The following is a 24298-nucleotide window of genomic DNA, read 5'->3' on the forward strand; positions in this document are numbered from 1 at the left end:
CCTAGTAGTGACTAAGACAGGAGGGATTCACAACAATGGTCAAAAGTCACTTAGAGTCTTAGAAGATTTAGAAGAGAGAAGATTTCACCGGTTGCTATGGAACATCAGTCCTCTATGTTTTACAAATATTGTGAAGCTGCGGCTTGGAGTTTTCTTTCTTCATACTACGTCACGTGTTTCTGGTGAATGTGGTGACCAGGGTGTTGCCCTGTTCAAAGATATTAGCTGCTACTTTGAACCCAACTCTCTGTTTTCCCTTTCACAGACAGCCATGGACCAGCTCCACATGCACTTCACCCAGGCCATCCACAACACTGTGTTCCAGGTGGTGCTGGGATACGTGGAGCTCTGTGCTGGCAATGCTGACACCAAATTCCAGAAAATGCAGTACAAGGACCTGTGCACAGTAAGGATGCTCACCCCTTCCCTCTCAGATTGGCCCCCATGCCATTACTCAGGGTTTATATACAGTATATCTAGGTGTACTTTAGGTATGTAAGTTATGGCCAATGTAGGTGTCCATTAGTATGTATAATTATTGGTGTGTCTGATGCAATAGCTAATGTCAGTCAGAAAGTAATGTTTCAATATGTGGTAAAGCAGCTTTTGCCAGTCTTAGAATGAGCCGTAAAGTTGGATGGTTGACCGTATATTTTGTCATTTAGTGAAGAGCTGAAATAAAGAATAAGACCACATCGTAAAAAACCCGCAGTGGCGCTCAGTTAACTTGATAAACACTTAGCGGAATCCTCTCCTCAGACACATTGCTCTCCCAGGACTCATATTGTACTCTCGCCAAGCAGAAAATGCCTTATTATCTTGTGAGGGATGGCACCTATCACTCTGCCCAGTGAACGAGTGAACGAGGGGAGAGATAGTGAGAAAGAGAAACATTTCTCAGTCTGGGGAGAGGCGTCCTCCATCATGGACCTCTACGAGACAATGAATCTTGGTTATGTGGACAAATGGGCTCTTTGAAAAGCGCCGCTGACTAGTGGCTCTGTTGGGCCAAACCTATGGGCCAATCCAGAGCCTCTGCGAGTCGATCTTTCCAAACACTGCAAATCACATTTGCATGCCCGTAAAGCATCTGCAATCACTGGGGTCGTGCATCACAATCTCCCAGAGTGAGTTGTCTTTTATCACCTGATACTGCTGAGTGGGGGGAATGAAAACAGTGAAGTGCTGCTGTGGAAGACTCTTTCACTCCCTGTAGTTTCTATCTTAGCCAGTAGATGGCGTAGATATAGCTGTGTATCAGGTTTGAGACGTTACTAAAACTTTGGGTGGGAGGCAGGTGAAAAGCACACAGCCTAGGGCATCAACTGTACACTGTACTTTTGAGCTTGCTGTATTTCTGGTGTGTTGGGGGCGCAGTAGAGCAAAAATATCAGTCCCTCTGGTGCCTGAAAGTAGGTCTCATTTCTTTCCGGTCCTCAATGTAGCAAAACAGTGCATCATTTAAGTTTGGCTTTCCAAAACATGTTTTGCAGAACTTGTCTAAGTAGACATAATTTCATCACTCCCTGTGGAATGTGTAGTGTTTGGGGATTCACAGAGTGGAAGGAAGTTAAAAGCTAAAGAGGGCATTGTGTGGGGAGGCTTTACCATAACCTTGAACAGGCTGCTAAGTTGTTTTCCACTGCTGCTATTGTCATTATAATTTATGAAACATTTTCAGGACTTATGTAAAAACTCTGGGGATGAGTATGGAGGGCCCAGAGTTTTTCCTGGTCCGGTCCCATGGTCAGAAAAATTGCATCCCTCCATGTCCCAGTGTCCATGTTACACTTAACTTTGCCTCTGAAATGGTACGGAGCTGTATGGACAGGACACCAGAATGTTTGTTTCTCTTTAACGTATGCCCCGTCAGTTGGCAATGTCGCCTGGGTGATTCCCCTGACTACACAGACACTTATTCCTAAACTTTGGATTGATGGGATGTAAGCATCGGCTGTGTGATGGATAGGGCCCTCACATGGCCAGTGCTGAGAGCCTTGTGTTTGTTTATCAGTGTCAAGCTCAGACTCCTCCACCGCAAATAGGCTCTGCATTCAATGACTCATGTAGTGAGATAGGATGTTCTATACAGTGACTGGTAACAGGTTGGTATAGATGCAATCTTTCATCAGTTTGTAAGCACCCTTCTTGGAACAAAAGGGTAAGGACTATCAGTGTGCATTTTAGAACAGGGGAGAGAAGTTGCCTTGTGAGGATGTAGTGGTTCTCTCGTCCCGTTAGCATTTCCTTCCCCCGTTTTAAAACAGATAAGGCTGTTCTGTCTGAGGCCAATCAGGCTGATTGTTTCTCTCGGTGGTGACGAGTGCTTCTTCAGGTGAGTCATGTGGGCAGTGGTCCCAGCTAGGGAACAAACCTTCAGACTTTCCTGAGCTGAAGTTGCTTTGGGATGTTGGGGCTTTCGGTCCCTCCCCTGAGCGGGTACATCATCAAATATACACAGGACAGTATGCAAATAGCCCTCACGACTGTCCTGAACTTTGCACCTAGTCGTGGAAATTAAAATTCAAGGGAGTCAGGTACGCCAAAAAGGTCAGATCATATTGTGAAGTGCCTTATGAATTTTACATTATAACATCATTATTGGTCCCCCTGCCCCTCTTCAACCCTCTCTCCTTCTGGATTGGCTGACTCTCTGCTCTGACGGAAATAGCTCCTGATTCATACAAGGCGCTGAAGCACTCTCAGACAACAACAACCACTATCACCTCACCAGAGCAGCCTCAGCTGCACAAGTAAAAAGGTTGCCGTTTGTTCACACTTCACATGTTGTTGTCCCTATACTTGTCTAGTACTGTAACTATTACCACCTATTACTAATTACTGTAACATCATTGTATTTACACACAAATTAGGTAATTGTATATGCAGATGAGCAGTTTTTATCATCCAAGTGGAACAAGGAACAGTCATTATTGCAATTGTGTCATAACACAAACCGCTCAACTTCATTCCTATGGAATTACAAAGGAGTTGCTAATTTACTGTGTTGATCAAATCTTGTGAGTAGAATAATTACATAATTACTACTGTACCTATGTGTAGGTGTGATTAGCTACCCATTACATTGACCTCTTTTGCATCTGTAGTCTGTAGTTATTGGAGGTCTTACCTCAACTCAACTCATCATTCAACAACGTGGGTTGATAGATGAATTATTTCCAGAGGATTACACATATCAGCCTTTTTTTATCATCCAAAGGTTGCTGGCTAATAACGATTGGTATCAGTATCTCTGTTGTGTAACTTCCCATCATTTTGCTATAGGACAATGTGAGAGGATTTTAAACGGTCTATTGTTCATCTAAAGGACACACTTTTGTGGGACCCTGGTGGAGATGTACTGTAGACCTCAGGTGGCCTTTTGTACAGTGTGTACGCCAGCACTGTGACCCTGGCCTAGCCTGGCCCTCTACCTCTCAGTGCATCATTTTGTTCCATTGTTTTGCTTCATTATTTAGTGAAACTAATCCCTTTTCAGAGCAGCACGCCTCTCTTCTCTCCCACTCCTCCAGCTGCGATCGAAAACGCCTGGGGTTTGTATATTACAGCGTCAATAAACAGCGCATCTCTGAGGCCATTGGTTGTAAGCTTTCATTTACTAAGAATGTCTGCTTTCATTTGTGTCTGTGAGCGCAGGATAATAGGTTCAAGTTAGCTTTGGGTTTTTTTTTGTTTTGTTTTTTTACTTCTAGCTTGTTTTGGGGTAAAAATAAAGTTCATACACTCTTAGTCTGTGCTAGTGTTGAACAGTATCAACGGTAGTTTCCCCTCCAAATTATAAATGTAAGTGATGCCCTTGCAGAGTCATTTATGTATTCTGGACACTCATAGGCCTAACCCAGTTGTTTGGGCTCAAGATGGGCCCCGGTCTTATTGCAGTTGAAGTCTATGGAGCTTGTCATTATCTCTTAAGGGATCATGACTCATAAGTCTTTTATTTTATTTTATTTTTTCTGCAGGCTGCCGGTCAACTCTGCATCAGGATTTAATCCGTCACACCAGCGGAACAGTGTCAAGTACAATGTGTTGTTTGTCTCTCATGTCTGCTTTTTGTGTTATCAAAAACTTGGATGTTGTTGGAAAGAGTTTTAGCTTGCTTACCTTGGTCCCGATAGGGGCAGTGGCCTGCCATGGTTAGTTAATTAATGTGGTGGATCTCTCCTTCAGGAGACTGTACTTTGATGGAGGAGACCACGTTTTGCTTTGCTGGCGTGGCAGATCTACAGATTGCTGACTAGCAGGATGTTTTTAATTATTATTATTTTTTTATATATAAATCCCCTGCAGTTTTGGGGGGGGCACTGTGATCACATCTAAAAATGGAAGTGAATCAGCAAAAAAATGGGAACTACCCATCTCCCTCCAACCCCGGCGTCCACCCCCAAACTCCGGACTCAGCTTCTTTTTTTTTTTGGAACGCTTTTTCTGTGACTTAGTGTAGGAACACAATTGATGCGCATCCATCCTATAATCAAAATGGTTTCTAAAATAGATACAAACACAGCATATGAAATGATCAGGCTCCCATCCATACATCAAACATACAGTATGATGAGTAGCTGCCCAGTAGGTGGTAGAGCTACTCTTATCAGAGATAAGGCTTTCCCTTCCACTCCCTGTGACCTTACCTTAAGAAGGTGGGGCATGTGTCCACAGCAGCATCTACCTGGTCGATTGCCCCACCCCACCCCAGGGTGCTGGGGTGGGCAGTTCCTCTTATCAGACTCACTGAAGATCACAAAGCCCCCTCGGCCTCTTGCGCTCTCCTGGTCCCAGTTGCCTGGCAACCTCATGTGATTTTGCCTCCTAGGAGAGCATCAAATGGGGCTAAGCCATTGATTGTCTGGTTGGATCTGGATCACTCCGTTCCCACTCTGCCCACAGGTCCTAACCCTAACCCTTAGATCAGAATGTGTACCTGTTGTCTAAGCAACATCCCCCCAAAGCTCTCCCATGACCATTCTCAGACAGCTGTTGATCCTGTGGCCTTGCCATGAGGCTCAAAACCCCTTAATCACTGGTTGCAGCTTTATTTTAATGTTTCTTTCATCACCAGAGGGGACATTACTTTATTTTTAATTTTCTAATTATTGTTCGTCTCAAGTTAAATTCTCATAATATCCTCAGTAAAGAAATGTTTGCCACACCAGTGAGCTGACGTTACTGTGGATAAATAGTACCGTTGGAAAACAATGAAAGTCCCAGAGATGAAATGGATTCAGTAATAAGCTCTGTGTTGTCTGTTTTGTATTGTATCTGCTGAGGCAAGATAGTCACACAATGGCTTCAGGCTGCCTGTTCCTTATCCTTCATTACACTCAGTGTTCGGTAATGTTCCATTTCAAACATCTCAGGAGATTGGCCATTTCAACATCTAGCTTACACTCACTAATTGTTGCCGTTCAGGGTCTTATCTTCACTGGCCACTATGTTCAGTCAGTATAGCTTGGTTATTGCATGGCTGGTGTCAGTAACCAGCCTTTCAGAGTGACTACAGAAGTGTCTGTACCCATCATGCAGTCTAGCTGTCTCATGTCTTGATAATTTGATGAACTATGGTCATTTTTACAGTGAGTGGTGTTGAATGTTAATCTGATGAGTTTGGCTCACTGAGAAACTCTTGTCTAATGACTACACCAAGGGGGGTTAGTGTGCAGTTGGAGTCTATGGAGCTTGTCATTATCTCTTAAGGGATCATGACTCTTTAGTCTTTTTAATGACACAGTCTTTTGTGTCTACTGTGCAATGGTTTTTCTTCAAATTGTATGATTCTTGAGCAGTGGTACATCATAAGTCTACTTCGGTAATGTATGCAGTTCCCCTAGAATATGATTTTCCTTTCATGTTTCTGCATGCTGCCAGTCAACTCTGCGGAATTCGATCTGTCACACCAGCGGAATAGTGTCAAGTGCAATGTGTTGTTTGTCTCTCATGGTATTTTATGGTTGTGATTGAAAGGCCACAGAGTGACTACAGAAGTGTCTGTACCCATCATGCTGTCTATTGTAGCTGTCTCATGTCTTGATAATTTGATGAACTATGGTCATTTTTACAATGAGTGGTGTTGAATGTTAATCTGATGAGTTTGGCTCACTGAGAAACTCTTGTCTAATGACTACACCAAGGGGGGTAAGTGTGCAGTTGGAGTCTATGGAGCTTGTCATTATCTCTTAAGGGAGTTCTGGTAAGTGTGGAGTTCTGAAGGCTTGTTTGTTGTTTACTACTGAATTACATGTGGTGATGAATTGCCACTGTGCTCGGAGAGAGGGAGTGAGTATGCCCTCTCCAGGCTCAAGTTAAATCAATTACGACCACAAAGCGAAGGTATTAACATCTCTGATATGTGCTCTGCATTAAAACTCACAAATTGAAAAGAGAATGCATTAAATGTCTGTGTGAATGACACCAAACATAGAGTCATATTCATCTGTAGAGCTGTTCCAGGGCGTATGGTCGTGTTCTTCTCCTCTCAAGAATAGTGATACTCTTTCCATTTCATTAGAGGCCCCATGATAGTATTAAATTCCTCTGACATATTTTTTTCTGACATATAACCAATGGTTTAGGGCTATGGGCTTTTATAAATATGACATAAAGTTAACAGTAAAAAGTCATCCACAATCTAGTCAAGTAAGTTCATCATTAACCCCAACACAACCTCCGACATCTTTGTGTCAGGCAATAATGATGCAAGTTGATGTATTGCATTAGCTTTGGAACAGAGGTAACGGCATGTCGTGCCGACTGGCGATCTTGGAAGACAAGAGGTCATCGAATGATATCATTCACTCGCTGACTATTTACGGTCATAAATTCCTCTGAAAGGTCCTCACCCAGACGTGCTCTGAGAGAAGGTTTGGCAGCCAGGGGCCTGGCGGCCCGGAGCCTCACTGCATCTAATTTACAGGCTTGCGGTAAGCTTGAAGAAAGCTGAGGCGGGGGAGGGGGGGCGGGGGGGGAGAGGGCTCTGATACATAAATTGCTGTGGAACTGCGCTCCTGTTAGCTTTTCCACAGCCGGAGTCCGTGTTGCTATGCACTGTTTTCCCCCTCCGAAGCCCCTGGTGTGAGTGGCTTGCTGTAAGTAATTTACGGCGCTGTAATGGAGGTAGTGCTCTGTGTCAAGTTACGAGGTGTGTGTGTGTACGCCTCAGAGCACTGCTGGGCTTGACGGGGCACAGAGAGTTATAATGGCGCTAGCTACATGGTTAAGGTGGGCCAAATCGTAATTCAACTCATTTGCCCTTTTCTTTCCCCCAGTATTAGCAAACACAATTTCTCTGTCCATGGGTTTCTCAGCTGCGTTACTCATGACAGGCGAAATAATCCATTCACTCAGGTTTGAATTCATTATGACTTCATCTATTGGATATGGCCAGTTAAGCTGCAGTAGCCCCTCCTCCTGTCCACGTTATCCTTGTTTACATAAGCCAAAGCGCAACAGGTACATATTAATAGAGAACTTGAAAATGTCCCCATAGACTCAGGCAATGCTTATGGAAATGTTCATCGGTGTTCAGTCAGGAATTCATCACTGTTGGGTGTTTTAAACTCCCTATAACACCCCTCAGTGCTGTGGATTTGCCATTCAGACATTGTAGGTCTGCTAGAGCTGTTTTGAAGATACGTGCTACTGGTTTGTAGTAGTGTCACACTCTGTTCCATCCTGATTTTAATTACACCTTCTGGGACATCCCTAATGACGCCTTTCTGTCGCACTACATTCATTATTCCTCTGACTGATTAAAGGGAGTGTTTCTTTGGACACTGAAATGAGATTTCCCCCAAACGTTAGTCCTTGAATGTCACCTAGAAGTGGGCTTGATTAAAACCAACACAACTAAGGACGTGTGTTCAGCCCGAACATCTGACACCTCGTGTTTTGCCAAATAACCTTCTGCTGTATTGGCTGGTATTTAGATTATTATTATTTTTTTTAATAATATTTATCTCCAAGGTCCAACAATGATAGACGCTAGATATAATTGAGTGACCAGTTTTTTTAGAGAGCTCCAGCTCCGGTTTTAGTGGTAGACAAACCTACACCTATGTGGCAACAATGGTGAAATACCTGTAGAACAGGTACAGGAAGTATAACGCCCCCCTCTTTATCTCTCTCTTCCTGTCGTCCCCAGCATATCACCACCGACAGCTACATCCCCTGCCTGACCGACCTGTGCAAAGCATTATGGGAGGTGATGCTGAGCTACCACCGGACCATACAGTGGCACGAGGAGCATGACAAAGAGGAAGCCGTTCCTGCTGCAGGTAAGATCACCACCCTCTGTCTGACCGAGGTCACCTTCCCCTTGGAATTACAGGACAATACAGTTTCTTTTACACTCCGCGACCTCTGTAGCCAGAGCGCAGTGACCACTAAAGCTTTTTTATTATTTGTATTTCACCTCGGTGGTTCTAGAGCTTTACTTCTTCTTCTACGAGGGGAGATTTTAGATAGGTCGTCCAACCTCTCTTATTACCTACAGCCCCGTTTCAGGATGTCCCCGTTTACTACAGCGCTGTACATGTACCTGAATACACCTGAAGCCCTTGAACGTGTGTGTACTGAGGAGCCTCACCTTCATGTCGAGGCCTTGTGTTTCTGCAGACATGGCTCCTCTTGTCCTCTAAGAGTTCTCAGAACCTCAGCAGCCCTGCTGACGACTGCCCTCCAAGCTGGGACTCTTTATGAGCCAACCACCTAAATCAATTTAAGCCGATTCAGCAAAAAAAAAAAGGGGGTTGACTCTCATTACGCCGCCCAGACCAGCCAGGGATGGATGGATTTCTAAGTATTACATTTACACTATTGAGAGGAGTCACTGACCCCTCATATGTAAAGTGTCTTTGAGTACTGAGAAAAGCACGATACAAAATAAATGTGTTATTATTATATAAAGGAAATGGCTTTGAATGTGCAGTATGTTTTCCACAGCACACACAGCTGTGGTTGTATGGATCATTGATGCTGCCGTGGTTTTGATGGTCAGGTGTGATTGGTTCTGTAGTGTTACCTCAGTGTGATTGGTTCTGTAGTGTTACCTCAGTGTGATTGGTTCTGTAGTGTTACCTCAGTGTGATTGGTTCTGTAGTGTTACCTCAGTGTGATTGGTTCTGTAGTGTTACCTCAGTGTGATTGGTTCTGTAGTGTTACCTCAGTGTGATTGGTTTTGTAGTGTTACCTCAGTGGCTCTCGCTCAACCTTGAGAGGTCACTGAGCGCTCCTGAAATGGAGGTTTTTTGACGCTCACATTTGAAAACCACCGATCCTCTCACAGAAACACTCGTACAGAGTAATATTAATGACGTTCATGATAAAACATGATAATCAACTGTTAGCATGGAGATTAATGGCAATATGTAAAACTAAATATTAATTTCCACTCCATCATCATGTTAATTTCTATTGAAGCCTCGTTCATTTTCATTACAAAGGCGACATGCGTACAACATTGTGCCCTCAGTGTTCACCTTCTGTAGCGATTTGTTTGTTTCTATTAAAGGGGATGTTTATTAAAGGGGATGTTTACCCGAAATCCATGCCGTCTTGAACTACCATCATTTTGTCTGCAGCTGCATCACAGCTATCGAAGCGGTCTGGGTTTACTTCCTCATACCACGTCAAGATACGTCTACATACGACTACAAAATACGTCTAAAATACGACTACAGTTTTTGCACTCTGACCCTACTCTACTATGCCAGATATTCCCAGAGAGCAGTATGGGCTAGCTCTTGTGCTGTTTTACACAAGGTCCTCGTGTGGGAGGGAGAGGAGAATCTTGGGAGTTGTAGGAATTGACTCAAATGGGCACTTTGGAACATTGGGGCTCCTTTCCATTTCGAAAGATGTAAGATGGCGTCGAACAGCAGGGCAGTTATATTCCGTTGTAACCAAGGGAAAGGGAAATTCAATACCCTCCAAATATCCACTTTACCATATCCCTTCGGCACAAAGGGTATTCCACAATTAATTGCAATTGGGGCTCACTTGCATAAATGTCATCAGAAGTCACTGAAGGGCTGACTCGATATTAGGGAGTAAGGGGATGTGTACGTTTAGAGTGGAATGGACCCCCGGGGCTTTCAAAGCCTGGCTTTGTTTGGATAAAAAAAACTTTCCAGCTGGTGTCGTCACTAATATCCCTTCCTTTAGATATCCATGCTTTGGAAGACCACTGTAAGCTCAGTTACCATGGTGATACAAAGTTCCAGGTTTATCGTAGGGCTCTGCTTTGAGGTAAGGAAGGGAGTTAATCAATGGAATAGTTTTTTTTTTTATTTGATTGATTTGTTTGTTGGTTTATTTATTTATTTATTCGTCTTTTCAAAGACTACCAATCTAAAGGGGACATTGGCTCAAATGCAGAAAGTCCTTGTTGAACTTGTCCTATTGAAATGAAAAATGGTTCAGTTTCCTCTGTTGTACTTGGAACTTATTAAGGAAATGGAGACAGATGAGCAGAACCACAAGGATCCCCTTGAACCACTGGAGGTGTTGTGTCCTCAGGATGGTATTGTGTCCTGCAGCTTTGAAACCCCAGTTAAACGTACAGCAGCTGTCCATTTCTCAAAGGGAAGGACAAACCTTACATCAGTTCCAATCAGAAGGGGCGGGGCCATCCATCAAGAGGTTCTGTCATTTCAGTGTTTGTGATTGGCTGTCATCTCTGCCCTTTAAGTGAGCGTGTCCTCACACTACACCAGATTTCACCCTCTCTCTTGTCTTCCGTGTGTGTGTGTGTGTGTGTGTGTGTGTGTGTGTGCGTGTGTGTGCGCGTGCATGTGCATTATTGACTGTCCTAGCAGGTAGTGACGCAGCCTGTTTAGATGCATGCCTGCGTGTGTGTGTGTATGTGTGACCTTAAGAAAAGTGATTTACATGCAGTCTTAATTTGTCAGAGGGCATGGCAGTGTCCTTGGTGGCACACCACATGCTCCACCCGTCGCCCTGCGTGACCACAAGGTCCCCTCTCTCTTCTCTGTCATTGGACAAATGAATGAAAAGGCCCCTGCAACACCACACTCATGGCCAGAGCTGATATATTGAACCTGCCACTGTAATGTATCAGTAATTAATGTCACCACTCAATAAAGGGAAGTTGTTTCTGGAATGAATATGGGCGAATGTTCCCTCCCACCTTGCCAAATTGATTTTGCAGCCGTAGCTCACACACTGACATGTTGGATCAAAGCAGACGGAGCCCGGCTTGTGGTGAGAGAACACATAGCCATGGTCGGTGGATCAGTTACATGCTCACAGCACGGACCGGAGTCAATCTTGACTGTACTGTAGGCCTGCCACACTAAACACATCATCAATTTAGGGCAGGGAGGGTAAGAAATTGGCCGTCACACATGTACATCTTCGTATCGACACCCTGTGACACCCTGTGGAAAACCAACGTGGTATGAAATCAAGTGTGATGAAATAGCCCTGTAAAGGTTGTTGTCTGTTACGATCTCAAGGAACTTCTTGATAGATGGTTGTGTGTTTTATGCCACAATTGTATGCCACTGATATGACACTGTACACGGTGACGTTTCTCTGAACATGCCTTGTTAGTTAGTATGGAGCTCCAAAGTGTGCCATCAGAATTTAGTTAATTTGAGCTTGTTGAATTTACTTCCAGTTCAAGCAGAAAGTCCCATCTTATATAAGCCATGTAGGTCTAAACTGTCTTGTACGGTTTCTTGTCCGATTAACGAACGTTTGATTAGTCTTCCCGTTGGCTATCTCTTGTCTTTTAAGTTAGTTTATACATGTTCAGAGACAAAAAATAATTGAGAAACAGTTACATGAACCAAACGCTATTTAATCAGCGAAGAAAGGACAGAAGAAATGTTAAGGCTACACAGCGACCGGAAACATTTATTGAGATTTTTGGCTTGAACCGGAATTTTGACAACCACTTTGCTTCTCTATTGATTGTGCCTTTATGATCTCTTCAGGCTATACTTGGACCACTGCCTCCTCGAATCTAAGAGAAATGGGACTCCACCGTTATCTTAACAAATGACATCATAGCACTTAAGTGAGCTGAGTCCTGATTTAGACATATTCATGTACAGGTTCGCCCCACTAATCATGTATGTCTGGAACATTGAATAATGTGGGCGGAAATTGACAATTACACCTCTCATTGCCTTCCATTGCCTTCCATTGCCTTTCATTGCCTCCGGTACTTATATCAGAGCTTTGTTAAGAAGCTTTTCTCTCGTCATCTTCATTTGCCAGGGCGATCAGCAGGTAAATTGCTTTCCCTGCCCTGTGACCATGCTTTGTTGTTCGTTTTCACAGCGGTGTCATCATCATCGTGGTTGCCATCTCTGAATTAGAATACGGAATGTGCCTGCCAGGTTCAGAGAGAGGAATCCATTTGTCTCACATTGGGGTTTGATGACGGTTTGGCTGGAATGGAACCCGGAGACAGTCCAACTGTTGATCTGCTCTATTTTGCAAGGGCCTCGTCATGGCCGTCTCTCATCACGGTGCGTTGCACATAAATGAAAACGTGAGAGAGAGAAGAGAGGGTTTCCTGGTGGACTGCGTGTTGAACTTCACGTTGGGTGTCTTCAGGGCGTTGGCCTGTTGTTCTCTGGCACCCGTCCCTACTCAGAGGGATATCAGTTAGCACATTACGAAATGTACAACCATGAAACAGGGAGGGGGTATTTCATCACAATGCCTCACTCGCTACTAAGCTCTCCCTGCTGGTGGCCTGAACGGCCCCTGACCTCCAGTTTGTTTCTGTTGATACTGCATGTTTCTGTTCAGTTCTATTTGTGTTTGCCTGTTGTTATGTCCTGAAAGCATTTCACTTGGCACTGTTTTTATAACCTTTCTGTTTAATTGGAATTGTTTAAACTCTGGTTCAACCGACAGTTCAGATGATGAGTCACCATACTGTAGGCATGAGGCTGCTGTGGGCAGGGTTGGAGTGACCTACTGTACTGGATGCTATGTCCCAATTCCCTATCCTCTCCCCGAAGTGGGCTCTTGTGCACTCCCATACATGGAGTTAAAAGCATAGATTTGGTGTAAATATGGGCTTCAGAGAGTGTTCACTTGTACATTCACTTTAAATCAATATGTTAAGTGCACACTTAAAGGGATGGGTAGAATTGGGACGCGGCAACAGAGACTTAATTTCTGGGAGTCCTTTCAGAGTCAATATACAGACCCGGTGCCTGCCTCCCACAGCGTTTTATCATGGGTGAGACAGTTTGTGAAGAATATAAATCAACAGTGAATTCTGGTGTCAAACTTGGAGTCTGTTTGGGTTCCCTGCTGCGTAGAGGTATGTTCTGTACTGTGGCTAGCCATTTATAGCTTTGAATGCACTTGAATAACATCTGCATCAAGCAGCTTTCCTCTTTCCTTTTACCATCCCCGTCTTCTCTCCAGCTTTCCTCCCCCTCGTCTCTCCTTTTTTTCCCTCCCCCTCGTTCCTCTCCCCTTATTTACGTAATTCCTTCGACTCATCTTCCTGGGATTCTGTATTCCCCCTTTCTGTCCCTCTTATTCCCCTCTTTCCCTCCCTTTTTTCCTCCTCTTCACTTCTGTTTTTCTTCTCCTCCTCCTCCTCCACACTCTCTTCCCATCAGGTACAGTGACCGTCAGTACTGTATGAGGCTCCTTCCATCCGCAGACGACTGACCTCTCTCAACCAGTCTTTGTTCCCTTTGTCTTCTTTCCCCATTTAACTTCCATCATCCTTCTCTTTGTCACCGTCCTCCTCTTCCTCCTCTTCCTCCCATTACCCGTTACATTAGCAGTCCGTGTGAGCGTCCCTCCTTCGTTAGCAAACTGACCTCTCAGAGCCAGTCAGCTAATCTTCTCCCTCCTCTCTCATTAATGAACACTAACCTTGTGATGTCATACTGTCATGTCACAATGGGCCACAGACTGCTCCCTCTTCTTTTGGGAAGTGACTCATGCACCCATTATTGGCCACAAACAGAGAAACAACCGAGCAATTTGTCTCCCTCGTTGACACCGGTAGGATGCGCCCCACAGACAGGTCATTTTGGTTTTTCCCACCAGGTGTTCCTCTTCAAAGGAACTTTGCCAGTGTTCACAAATACAGAGACTTTAATTGAAGTCTGATGTGGTACATCCCTAGCTTGCTGTGTTTTTGTCAGAGACAAAGTAAGGAATGCTCGGAAACACTACAACAGAAAGAGACGGATGGATGTTTACATTTGCAACACAATGTCTGGCCAGTTAAGGTTTCTTGTCACCCTAATTTCTGACTCATAGCACAGGAATTATTTGGAATGCATGAGTGTATTGAGTGGGTGTGTTTCTCCAGCATGTTACACTGATGGTTGTGAACGCTGCACAAGGCGCCGTGAGGTTGGGATGTTTTGGACTGTCAACACAGAGATGTCTGGGTGGCCATGGCTCGCTGTGTGAATCAGTGCCTGATTAAGTTTGCCAGGATGAGTGATTGAGTGACTGTGTGTGTGTGTGTGTGTGTGTGTGTGTGTGTGTGTGTGTGTGTGTGTGTGTGTGTGTGTGTGTGTGTGTGTGTGTGTGTGTGTATACAGATAGATAAGAAAGATAAACTGCTCCTTGGGAAATAGCATCTGTCTTGCCTTTGAATGTGGCAGTTGGCTGTCAGTGTTCCACATCTGGGCTGTACCTAGCGGAGCTCTCTGAAGGCTGAGCTGATGTAGGAAAATAATCTCTTGTCAGCAGGAGCCAAGGACCTCTTTGTTTTCCCTCCAAATGCAGCGCCTCTATGTTTAATGAGGCTCTGGAACTTTGACAACTCCTGGCTTTATGTCAGTGGTGCATGATGCAGAGTTGCCGTGCACACTCTACCGCATAGGGGATCTGGAGGAGAGTCCCAGTTGATGTGGGTGTGATTCATTGAGACAATTGAATTTTGTAATTTTTCTATCTATAACGTGATATATTACAGGGGATTAAAAGGAAATGTTCTGATGATTTGTCAGAGGGGTCTCTTGTTTTTTTCCCCTTCCTTTTTCAAACCTTCCAGTTGAAATCAAACGTGCGTCAGTGTAGCTCCTCGTCCACCTCTTGACTGCCGTTTATGTAAAGGGATTAGCTGAAGCCTCCTGGATGAGGCTGCTGTCTGCACTGAGATAAAAAGAAACAATGTGATGTGAAAGGAAAGTGAAGGGAAGGTGAACGCCAAGTGAAGAACAGGTGACCAGGGGACGGGTTTCGTGTGCCCTAGTTTCTCAAGTCGGTCGTCTCCTCTGGCCCGTCCTGTTATTGTGTCCCATTGTGTGAGCAGTGAGATCATCTTCAGCCCTTTCTATTCTGGGACGGGCTGTGATTATACACACCTTCATTTACCACCTTCGCTGGATAATTACCACCACTTACGCCTTGCCTCATAATCCCTGTATTAAACTCCATATCAGCATGTCACACGTGAATATCTCTCCTTATTTCCCAGAGGAGTTCTCAGTCAGGAAAAAGCCCCTGCCCCTGGCTGGCAACCTCTCTGTCCTGATTGAAGTTAATAACAGTGACGCCGGACTGTTGAGGTGAAAGTGACAAGTGATGTTCGCGTCTTTTTGGACATCCTTTTGTCCTGCGCTGATATTAGCTCCTTCCTGGAAAGGTCTTGGCTCGCAAGGTCTTTTTCTACTTGATTTGTTCCCCTCTGTGTCTGTGTCTGTGTCTGTGTCTGTGTCTGTGTCTGTGTCTGTGTGCGTGTGCGTGTGCGTGTGCGTGTGCGTGTGCGTGTGCGTGTGCGTGTGCGTGTGCGTGTGCGTGTGCGTGTGCGTGCGTCTTTTTTGTATCTGTGTGTGTTCCCATTTGGTGTGTTAGGTTTTTACCGCAGTGGTTCTGAGATGAAATCAGTCCTCAGAGGGATGGTGAGTTCTCTCTGGCACCTCCTCCAACGCAACGGTCAAAGGCGATCCAAAGCTCGACACCCGATGCAAAGAGCAAAAGTGCCAGCATTTGTTCTTCAGTTGGATTTCCTTGTTTTCTCCAATAATCCCCATGTTTTACGGTTAATTTTCAGACCCAACTGTGTGTCATTGTGTTGATTTCATCATGCATGTAATGCACGGCTGCAGCCCTCAAACTAATTGCGCTCAGGGGATACAGTCGTGTTGAACTGCACTGTGTGGGATTGTATCTATTGTAAACCAGTCAGAATGGGTTACCCCCAGACGCCTTTAACTGTATTACGTGCATGTACATCAGGAAGCATCATAGTATGAGACATGGTATCGGTATGCAGATTAGTCCCAGAGATGATTATGCTGATTATGCTGATGCTAATCCTTGTCTATTCCCCCTCTTCAAAACCTGGTTCACGAGGGCACTCTGCAAGCATACGATGAAACCACTTGGGCTCTAGCAGACACTTGGTTGACGGGTGACATGGCTGTTGTGATGCTAGTGAGAGACCATCATCGGCTTGAGGTGTTCTGTAAAGTGTGTGCCGTAGCCTGGGTATGTGACTGTGAGTCATACTTCAGATATGCTGAACAACACTCCTCTACAGTCACTCTGCCCTCGTGATTCTCTGCCGCTCCTGCATCCTTTTCCAGCCTTTCCTCGAAACATTGTTTGCGTTGTTGTCTCCACACTTGATGTGTCGTCCTCCATTTAGTTTCATAAGGAACTTCACCTGAGGTGAGACACGTTTGAGAATTGTGTCGTGTCAATTGTGTCACACACACACACACACACACACACACACACACACTGTAGCCAATCAAGTTCTCTCTCTCTCTCTCTCTCTCTATGTGGCAAAGGCACTGTGTCCTCTGTAGTGTCTGAGTGACAGTGCCTTTGACGTACAGCACAGTACAGGACTGGATGTCCCCTTGTGTTCAGCTCATAACATGACATCACTAGCCTAACAATGAGGGGCGTCTGCTGATGGAAATCAGGCTCATCACCGCTGATTGCTAATGTGGATGGAGGGCATGATAAGGCGGTGTGGGTGAGAATTCAAACCGCCTCTATGACGCAATTCCTGTTCAAAAAGGCCTGCATAGTCATGTATTTGTGCTTCATTTGCCTTTATTATGAAAGTTCTTCAAGTTGTGTTCATCATCTTCAAGTTGTGCCAATCTGATCCCAATCTGTTCCGGTGTCAATTTTCTATGCATTTGAATGAGCAACAGGAATTGTGAGTCATAGTGAATAATGAAGCAACAGATGAGAGAACGGGATGACAAGATGCCAGCACTTGTTTACTGTTGAACCAGTGACATAGGTCTGTTTCAACAGATGGTGCCAACGCTGCGGAGTCTGATGAGTCTGTCGTGGACCGCAGCTATGTGAAGAAGAAACTAGAACATGGACTCACTCGAATCTGGCAGGTCTGAACCCAAGCTATCCCTCTCTCTGTCTGCCTCTCTCTCTCTCTCTCTCTTTTTTCAGATAATAACTCCTCTCCTGTAACTAATAGCCCTCCCCCTCTCTTCCTCCACAGGATGTGCAGCTGAAAGTGAAAGCCTATTTGCTGGGAACAGATATGTCCAACTTCAAATACGACGACTTTATTGTGGTCTTGGACGTTATCAGCAGGTAGCAAGGACCACACATCCTCATTAGCACAAATTATATCAACTACAAGGGTCGAAAGCCCAAGCCCCCCCCCCCCCCCCCCCATTCCATGTGAAATCCCTTGTTTTTTTTAAGAACATGAACAACCAGCAGTTGTAGTTTGGGCATCAATGAATCTGCTTGTTCCGCCACAAGAAAAGGCCTGTATTCAGTCTATTACAAGCATTGTCAATTAAGGTCCATTGAGTGGCGGCAGGGCCTCGGGCGGCAGGGCCCTCACGGTTCACTGAGGAAAGAGAATAGGGGTTCCACAGAGAGTGCACTCAGGGCCACATGTGCTGTGAAATAACCATGGGGTTAATGAGGGACTTGAAGTACTCTGGATGCTATGCTGTCTGATCATTTTTCGTACTTATTTTTGTCTTGTTGTCTTTTTGTCTCCTTCCTTGTCTCTTTTTCACCCTTCTTTTCTTGTCGTTCTCTCTCTTCCTTTCTATCTTCTGTCGTTCTCTCCCTCTCTCCCCCCCCCCCCCCTCTCTCTCAGACTCATGCAGGTAGGAGAGGAGTTCTGTGGCAGTAAGTCAGAGGTGCTGCAGGAGTCCATCAAACGCCAGAGCGTCAACTACTTCAAGAACTATCACAGGTGAGACACACCTCCAGGCCTGAGCCCCCGGTTAGTATACATCCACTAACGTTAGTGATTGTTTGCCTGGTCGAACGCATGCATGTTCACTAAGTAACATTCACAACTCAAAAGAATTATAATTAGGGTCTGAATATGCCTGAATATTAATTGAAAAAACATGAATGCATTATCTGAAGCTATGTACTCTGATCAGTTGTGTTATTACCTGTCAGGTGTCTGAGATGAGTACTTTTTACACAGGAACACTAATGACCTCTCTACCCCACTGCTCCCTTTTTTTAGAGAGGGGAACAGAGACAAAAAAGGGGGGAGCGAGTGGAGGGGGCAGGGAGATGGAGAGAGGGGGGGGGGGGGGGGGGGGGGGAGGAGACAGAGACAATGCTGCCAGCTTTTGCGGCCACCTCACCATTGATCCCATCTCCCCAGTCAGCAATGCTAGATCACGCTCCTATCTGCTGGGGGAGGGCCTCCTTCACCATGGATCCCATCTCCCCAGTCAGCAATGCTAGATCACGCTCCTCTCTGCTGGGGGAGGGCCTCCTTCACCATGGATCATTATTACATTATGTATGCGTTTTCAACTACTTGAGCGTCGTCCATAAAGCGATTACTCGTCAGCAAACTTGACTGCCTCCTGCCTGTATTTGTCTCGCTTATCACGCCATTAGAATGTATATTGTGCCCCCCGGCTCAGAGGGCAAAATGACATTGCAGCTCTTGCCCCCCCCCCCTCCCCTCGAATGGGCAGCTAATAATGATACAACAGAGAGATATGTGCAATGTCTAGTGCATCCTTATCTTCGGTGTGTGCTTGAATCCCCGATATCTCACACAGCCCTTTTCTCATGCACATGCACACGCACACACACACACACACACACACACACACACACACACACACACACATGGACTCACCCACCCACACACCCACCTACTCATAACCCCTGTGTAGCAGGATATGCCTTCATCCTTCAAACCCCTGTAAGCCGTGGGACTGGGTCTGTGTCGTTTGATGTTAACGCTGACATTTCGTGTGGAGGAATTGATATTGACACTGAGCAGTGGTGGGGTTCTTGTGCAGTGATCACAGCCTGTATGGACTCCCTTCTCCCTGCTCAAACATCCCAGCGTGACCTTTCCAAACTCTATTTGTGTCAATGCATTTAATCTGGATCTGGGAAAACAGAAGCCAGTTGAAAGCAAATGGCAAGGGGTCGTTAATCTTCACCCGCTGACTTATTTTTGTGTTTATTTTTTCTTCTTCTTCTTCTTCTTCTTCTTCTTCTTCTTCTTCTACCCTCCAGGACACGTCTGGAGGAGCTGAGGATGTTTCTGGAGAACGAGACGTGGGAACTTTGTCCTGTCAAGTCCAACTTCAGCATTGCACAGCTCCACGTGAGTAAGATGCATCAAAGGAAGACTCCCAGAAGTGTCCATGTGTGACATTAATCTGGAGCAATTCTTGTCAGTCATCCCAGGCATGGGCATCTCCATATGGATATGAATCATGGTTGTTCCAGTTGTTTGTGTATATGTCTAGTAGGTCAGTCAGCAGGGGGGAGAGGAGAAGTTGAAACGCCACCATGCATGTAAACATACTTATACTTCTGATTCCCTGGGGGGATCCTCTGGCTCTCTATATACTCATCAATTATACAACTAAGGGATTTGAACAGGCATCTGAATTGACAGAAATCCAGCTGCAACAGAGAGATCCTTTGTGGACACCTTTCTGAAAATACACACCATCATTCAGTTTGTGACAAGATGAAAACCTCAGTAGGAAAGTGTATTGGTGATCAAGGAGAAATGTCAAAAAGATAAATGGGGCTAATCTGAATAGTTGAGTTTACGCAAAGTGAATTGTTTACTTTATCACCGCAAGAACTTGAGGGTTGTCATTAAACTCTTCAGAAACAATCTGTGTTTGTGATATTTCCATCTAGCCCTGACGACCCGTGGTGCAAACAAATTCTCTCAAATGTATCCTTGAAATACACCCGCAAGCATTAGCATTTGTTCACCTTTTTACCCATTATTTTATGCAAAATAGGCAACCTAATGGTATTTCCATCTGAAGCGATCATTAGAGAATGATTGAAGCTTCCCATTTGTTGTGATGCTGATAGGAGGGATAGTTAAGCAGTCCCGCTGGAGGGGATTATAACGGGGACAAACCTCCGCCACATGACATTTCATCATATGAATCTAAGAAGGAGCATTTCTTTTATTTTTAGGGGCTTTTGTCGACTCATTTCTCGGGGCACGTCGTAAAAGTCTGGGATTTTCGTGAATTCATGAAAATAACATTTACCGTAGTCCAGATGGACTACGGTAAATAAATCAGCACATTGAGCCTACTTACCATACGCAGCTGGAAGCCTGCTGGCCTGGTGCCGTAACGCAGCGTATTTCCACCTGCGGTGTTGATGGTGACTGGTAGCACTCTGAGACGGAGCGATATGCTTCATAGCGAAAGCCACGTCCCTGTCCCCGCCTCCAATCCCGCTTCCAAGCCAGTTGATTTTGCGCGGATACTTATGGATTTGAGCCTTACTTTATTTTCCTTTTAGTGGTGGCAGTGAGCCTCGCCGCTAGAGTGATAGATAGCGCTCTCTTTTTTGAGCAGCCCAGCGGGGTTGCCAGGGCTACCAGCCAGGCACGTATAGTTGGCGCTAACAACTACGCCAGAGTACACAGACACGGCAGCCAAAAGACTGCCCCAACAAAATGCAGTACAGATTATGAAATTGAATTGGGTTTTTTAATAATCGTGAATGAAATTAATTGAATTAATATATGATGTTGTCATTTTTATCCCGAGAATCTCTAGTCATATTTTTATCTGTGATTTTGGAGGCATTATTTGATATCATTTTTGCCCTTTTCCCCAGTGTATTTCCAACACTGAGCTCACCGATAACAGCCTTTTTAAAGGGTTTTAAACTAGAGCAGTTGATAGAAAGTCTGGCGTCATTGATGTAGGAGCTTATCAAAGACCCAGTTTGAGTTGAAATGTTGTCCTAATAAACGAACACATTTTGGGAGCAGCAAGCAGTGCAGATCTCTCTAATTTCTCAGCTTATTGATTTTAATACAGTTGAAATACAGTTGAAGTTGGAGAAAACTTGTTCAGTAATGTTACCTGAATAAGTAAATGTGCCACATACACAGACATCAGCTTGCACTTTATTTAACAACTCTTGCCACTGTTGGCTCACAAACCGTTCTAGGATATATTGGGTAAGCAACATCAGAGGATTACCATAGGATGAATAATTCATCGACCGACTGATGTTGCCATATATTCTAATCAGGTACCCTCAGGGCAGTGGGTTCCTGCTATCATCTCCTTGTAAAAGATTAATGGGTTGGACTACAACAAACAAAATAAGTCTCTCTCTGGTTCTACAAGCAGTCTGTTGGTTCATCATACCACTGGCTTAGGTATTTATTGGGATTCCACCTTCTTCAACATCCCTTCAAGTGTTTAACTTGATACCGCCACTAGCTCTCCAAGAGATTGAAAGCCCTATTATATCCATACCATAAAGTTGTCATTTGCTTGTCCCTTCAGACGTATGCTTTTGTTTTTGAAAGAGATATTCTCAACAATGTTGTAGACGCTCTCTGTGATACTAATGTAGCCGTCAATGCCAACCCATTGATAGCTACTCATTGTCACTAAACCCTGCAGTAACTCTCTGTCTCTCTCTTTCCCTCCAGGAGTTTAAGTTCATGGGCCAGTGCCGCTCTCCGTCCTTGTCGCCCAGTAAACAAGCAGCATCCAGCACCGGCCAGGAGGAGGTGTCTCTGTTTGAACAGTACAACCAGGAGGGCAACCCCTTCGAGAGGCACATTGACAACAACAAGGAGGAGGAGACTGAGGACGTCCTAGCCTCCAATGGGGTAAGCAGCGCCTAGATCACGGACACATGCTTATTACATGCTTAGTAAATGTTTATAAGAGAGGTATTACATGTTTCACATAACTGTAATAGTCTCCGGGCTACTAAGTACATGGAAAGCACTGTTTACATGTTTTATTTTCAGTAACTATGAATGAAAGAAATTGACTCGGAGTTTTGATTTTATCATTTGACTTAACGTCATTGTGATCAGAATATGCCACATTCAAACTCAAACACATTGATGAGCTTTGTGTCGGTACCGTATTACACACTCAGAGTTCTGCGTGTCCCTCAGCGCATTTTTAATCGTCATTCCTGCCTCTCTCATAGCATGACATCACAGACGCCACACTGAGTTATCATTGCAAATGAGGGAATAAATAGGAGCAGTGATTAGGTCGGACATTATCATTTGAGGATGTTAAGTGGTTTATAGTCCCCCTAACTGTCGTAGCAGGGTTGTAACAGAGTTTTATAGAGTGTACGGTGTCTGTATGGGGTTGACCCTCTGTCGTTATTAACGCTTTGATGCGCCTGACATTTAATAGGAGTTATTGCTTTAATGAAAATGAAGAGTACATTTATATGGATTAGGGTGTTGTCCTTTGGAGCTGTTACCTTGAAAGTGGTGCAGCACCACTGATGTTAATGAAAGGCTATATTTTCTTATTATGTGTTTATTATGCACTGTTGTATGTACTTATTGAGTTGTTGCTTTTGTTTGTTGACACAAGTTGGATTTCAGTTGAGTTACCATTGTTGTGATTAAATACAGTGGAGTGAAAAAGTGTTCACCACCCCTGCACATTTTTCAAACGTTCTTACCTCAGAGCCTGAAATTGAAATACATTAAATTGGGATTGTTTCCCACTGATCTAAAAGTACACAGCCTACTGGACACATCCAAAGTGAAAGAAACATTTTAAAGAAAATGTCAATAATTCATAAAAACTTGCCTGTGTGAAAAACTCAATAGATGATTCCAGGCCTCAGAGTACCATTCCAGAGCAGTTTTGTTCCTCTCCATTTTCTCAGTCTGTAGTGTAATTGTGCGTAATTGAATCATATTCAAATGAAGGTCCTTGCAAAGACAAGGTTATACATAAAAAAAACTGTTTTAATTTAACGTATTGAGTAAATTGTTGAAGAAAATCTGCCATTTTAACTCATTTTAGGAGAGCCACAGCAAGGGGAGTGTATGCTTTTTCACACAAATTATTGCATTTTTAAAAATGTTTCTTTCACTTTGGAAGTGTCCAGTAGGCCCTGTACTGTAGATCAAGTGGGAAAAAATCCAAATTTAATGTATTTCAATTTCAGGCTCTGAGGTCACACAATTTTTAGAGGGGTGCATACTTTTTGTTGCGATTTCAAGCAGACATGTACCATGAGAGTGGGTATTTATTTTCTTATCAAGAGGGATTAGTTGAATTGAGAAATGTTCATTTCTTGTTTACACATTTTTACAGCCTGAAGCTTCTTGTTCAATATGAACAGGTAAAGCTCAGTCTAAGGCATTATTTGTTGGGAGAGAAAGGCAGCAGATTTGGATCAAATTGTGCAAGTGAGCTTTCACAAGCTACAACCTGCTTCACCGCCCACTCTTTTGAAAATTATATTTTTCTTTTTGCCTTAGGAGAGCAGCAATATTACACCTACGTTACACAAACCATATAGAGACCATACCTTTTGCCATCATGCAATCCTTCTCAGCTTTGTCGTCAATGGCATTTCAATCACCTGAAATTTTGCGGTTATTACATTACATCTTCTTATTGTATTGTATTGAGCCCTTAACTGAACTCTCCTGTACTGGTATAAGGTAATACGCCCGCTGCCATTGTAAGGTTGCGTATTATTCCTGGTACATTCCACTTCATTTGGAGTGGTTAGTATGAAAAGTATGAATAATAATAATTTGCTAGCAAGCTAACTTCACATACAACTTCAATGATCAACAAGGCTATGCCCCCAGACTCCTGGCATTATGGCCAGAGGAAAAATAGGTTCACTCAAAAGCTACTATTTAAAATAATAAATTATGAAAAGAAGAAACGTATCGCTCATATTGACATAGAAGCAGTGCACAGTTACTTTAATTGTTATGTGTTCTATTTATATTGACCTACCTGGCCAAATAAAGGTTAAATATGAAGTTGATGCTCCCCACGGATGGGTCAGTTGGTTGGACCATGCTGCTGGCAACACC

General features: G+C 44.2%; 1 protein-coding gene across 2 annotated transcripts in view; it reads left to right on the plus strand.

Annotated features, from left to right (window-relative positions):
• vps50 (VPS50 subunit of EARP/GARPII complex) overlaps positions 1–24298 on the plus strand; it is a 99075-nt gene that overhangs the window by 35873 nt on the left and 38904 nt on the right. For both annotated transcript variants that reach the window (XM_083680320.1, XM_083680321.1), the window contains exons 12-18: positions 266–406; positions 8156–8288; positions 17254–17345; positions 17459–17553; positions 18077–18175; positions 19483–19573; positions 21905–22087. In XM_083680320.1, coding sequence (XP_083536446.1) covers positions 266–406; positions 8156–8288; positions 17254–17345; positions 17459–17553; positions 18077–18175; positions 19483–19573; positions 21905–22087 — 834 coding nt within the window. The remainder of the gene's footprint in view (positions 1–265; positions 407–8155; positions 8289–17253; positions 17346–17458; positions 17554–18076; positions 18176–19482; positions 19574–21904; positions 22088–24298) is intronic.

The sequence above is a fragment of the Argentina silus genome (assembly GCF_951799395.1).
Source record: "Argentina silus genome assembly, chromosome: 11".
NCBI lineage: Eukaryota > Metazoa > Chordata > Actinopteri > Argentiniformes > Argentinidae > Argentina > Argentina silus.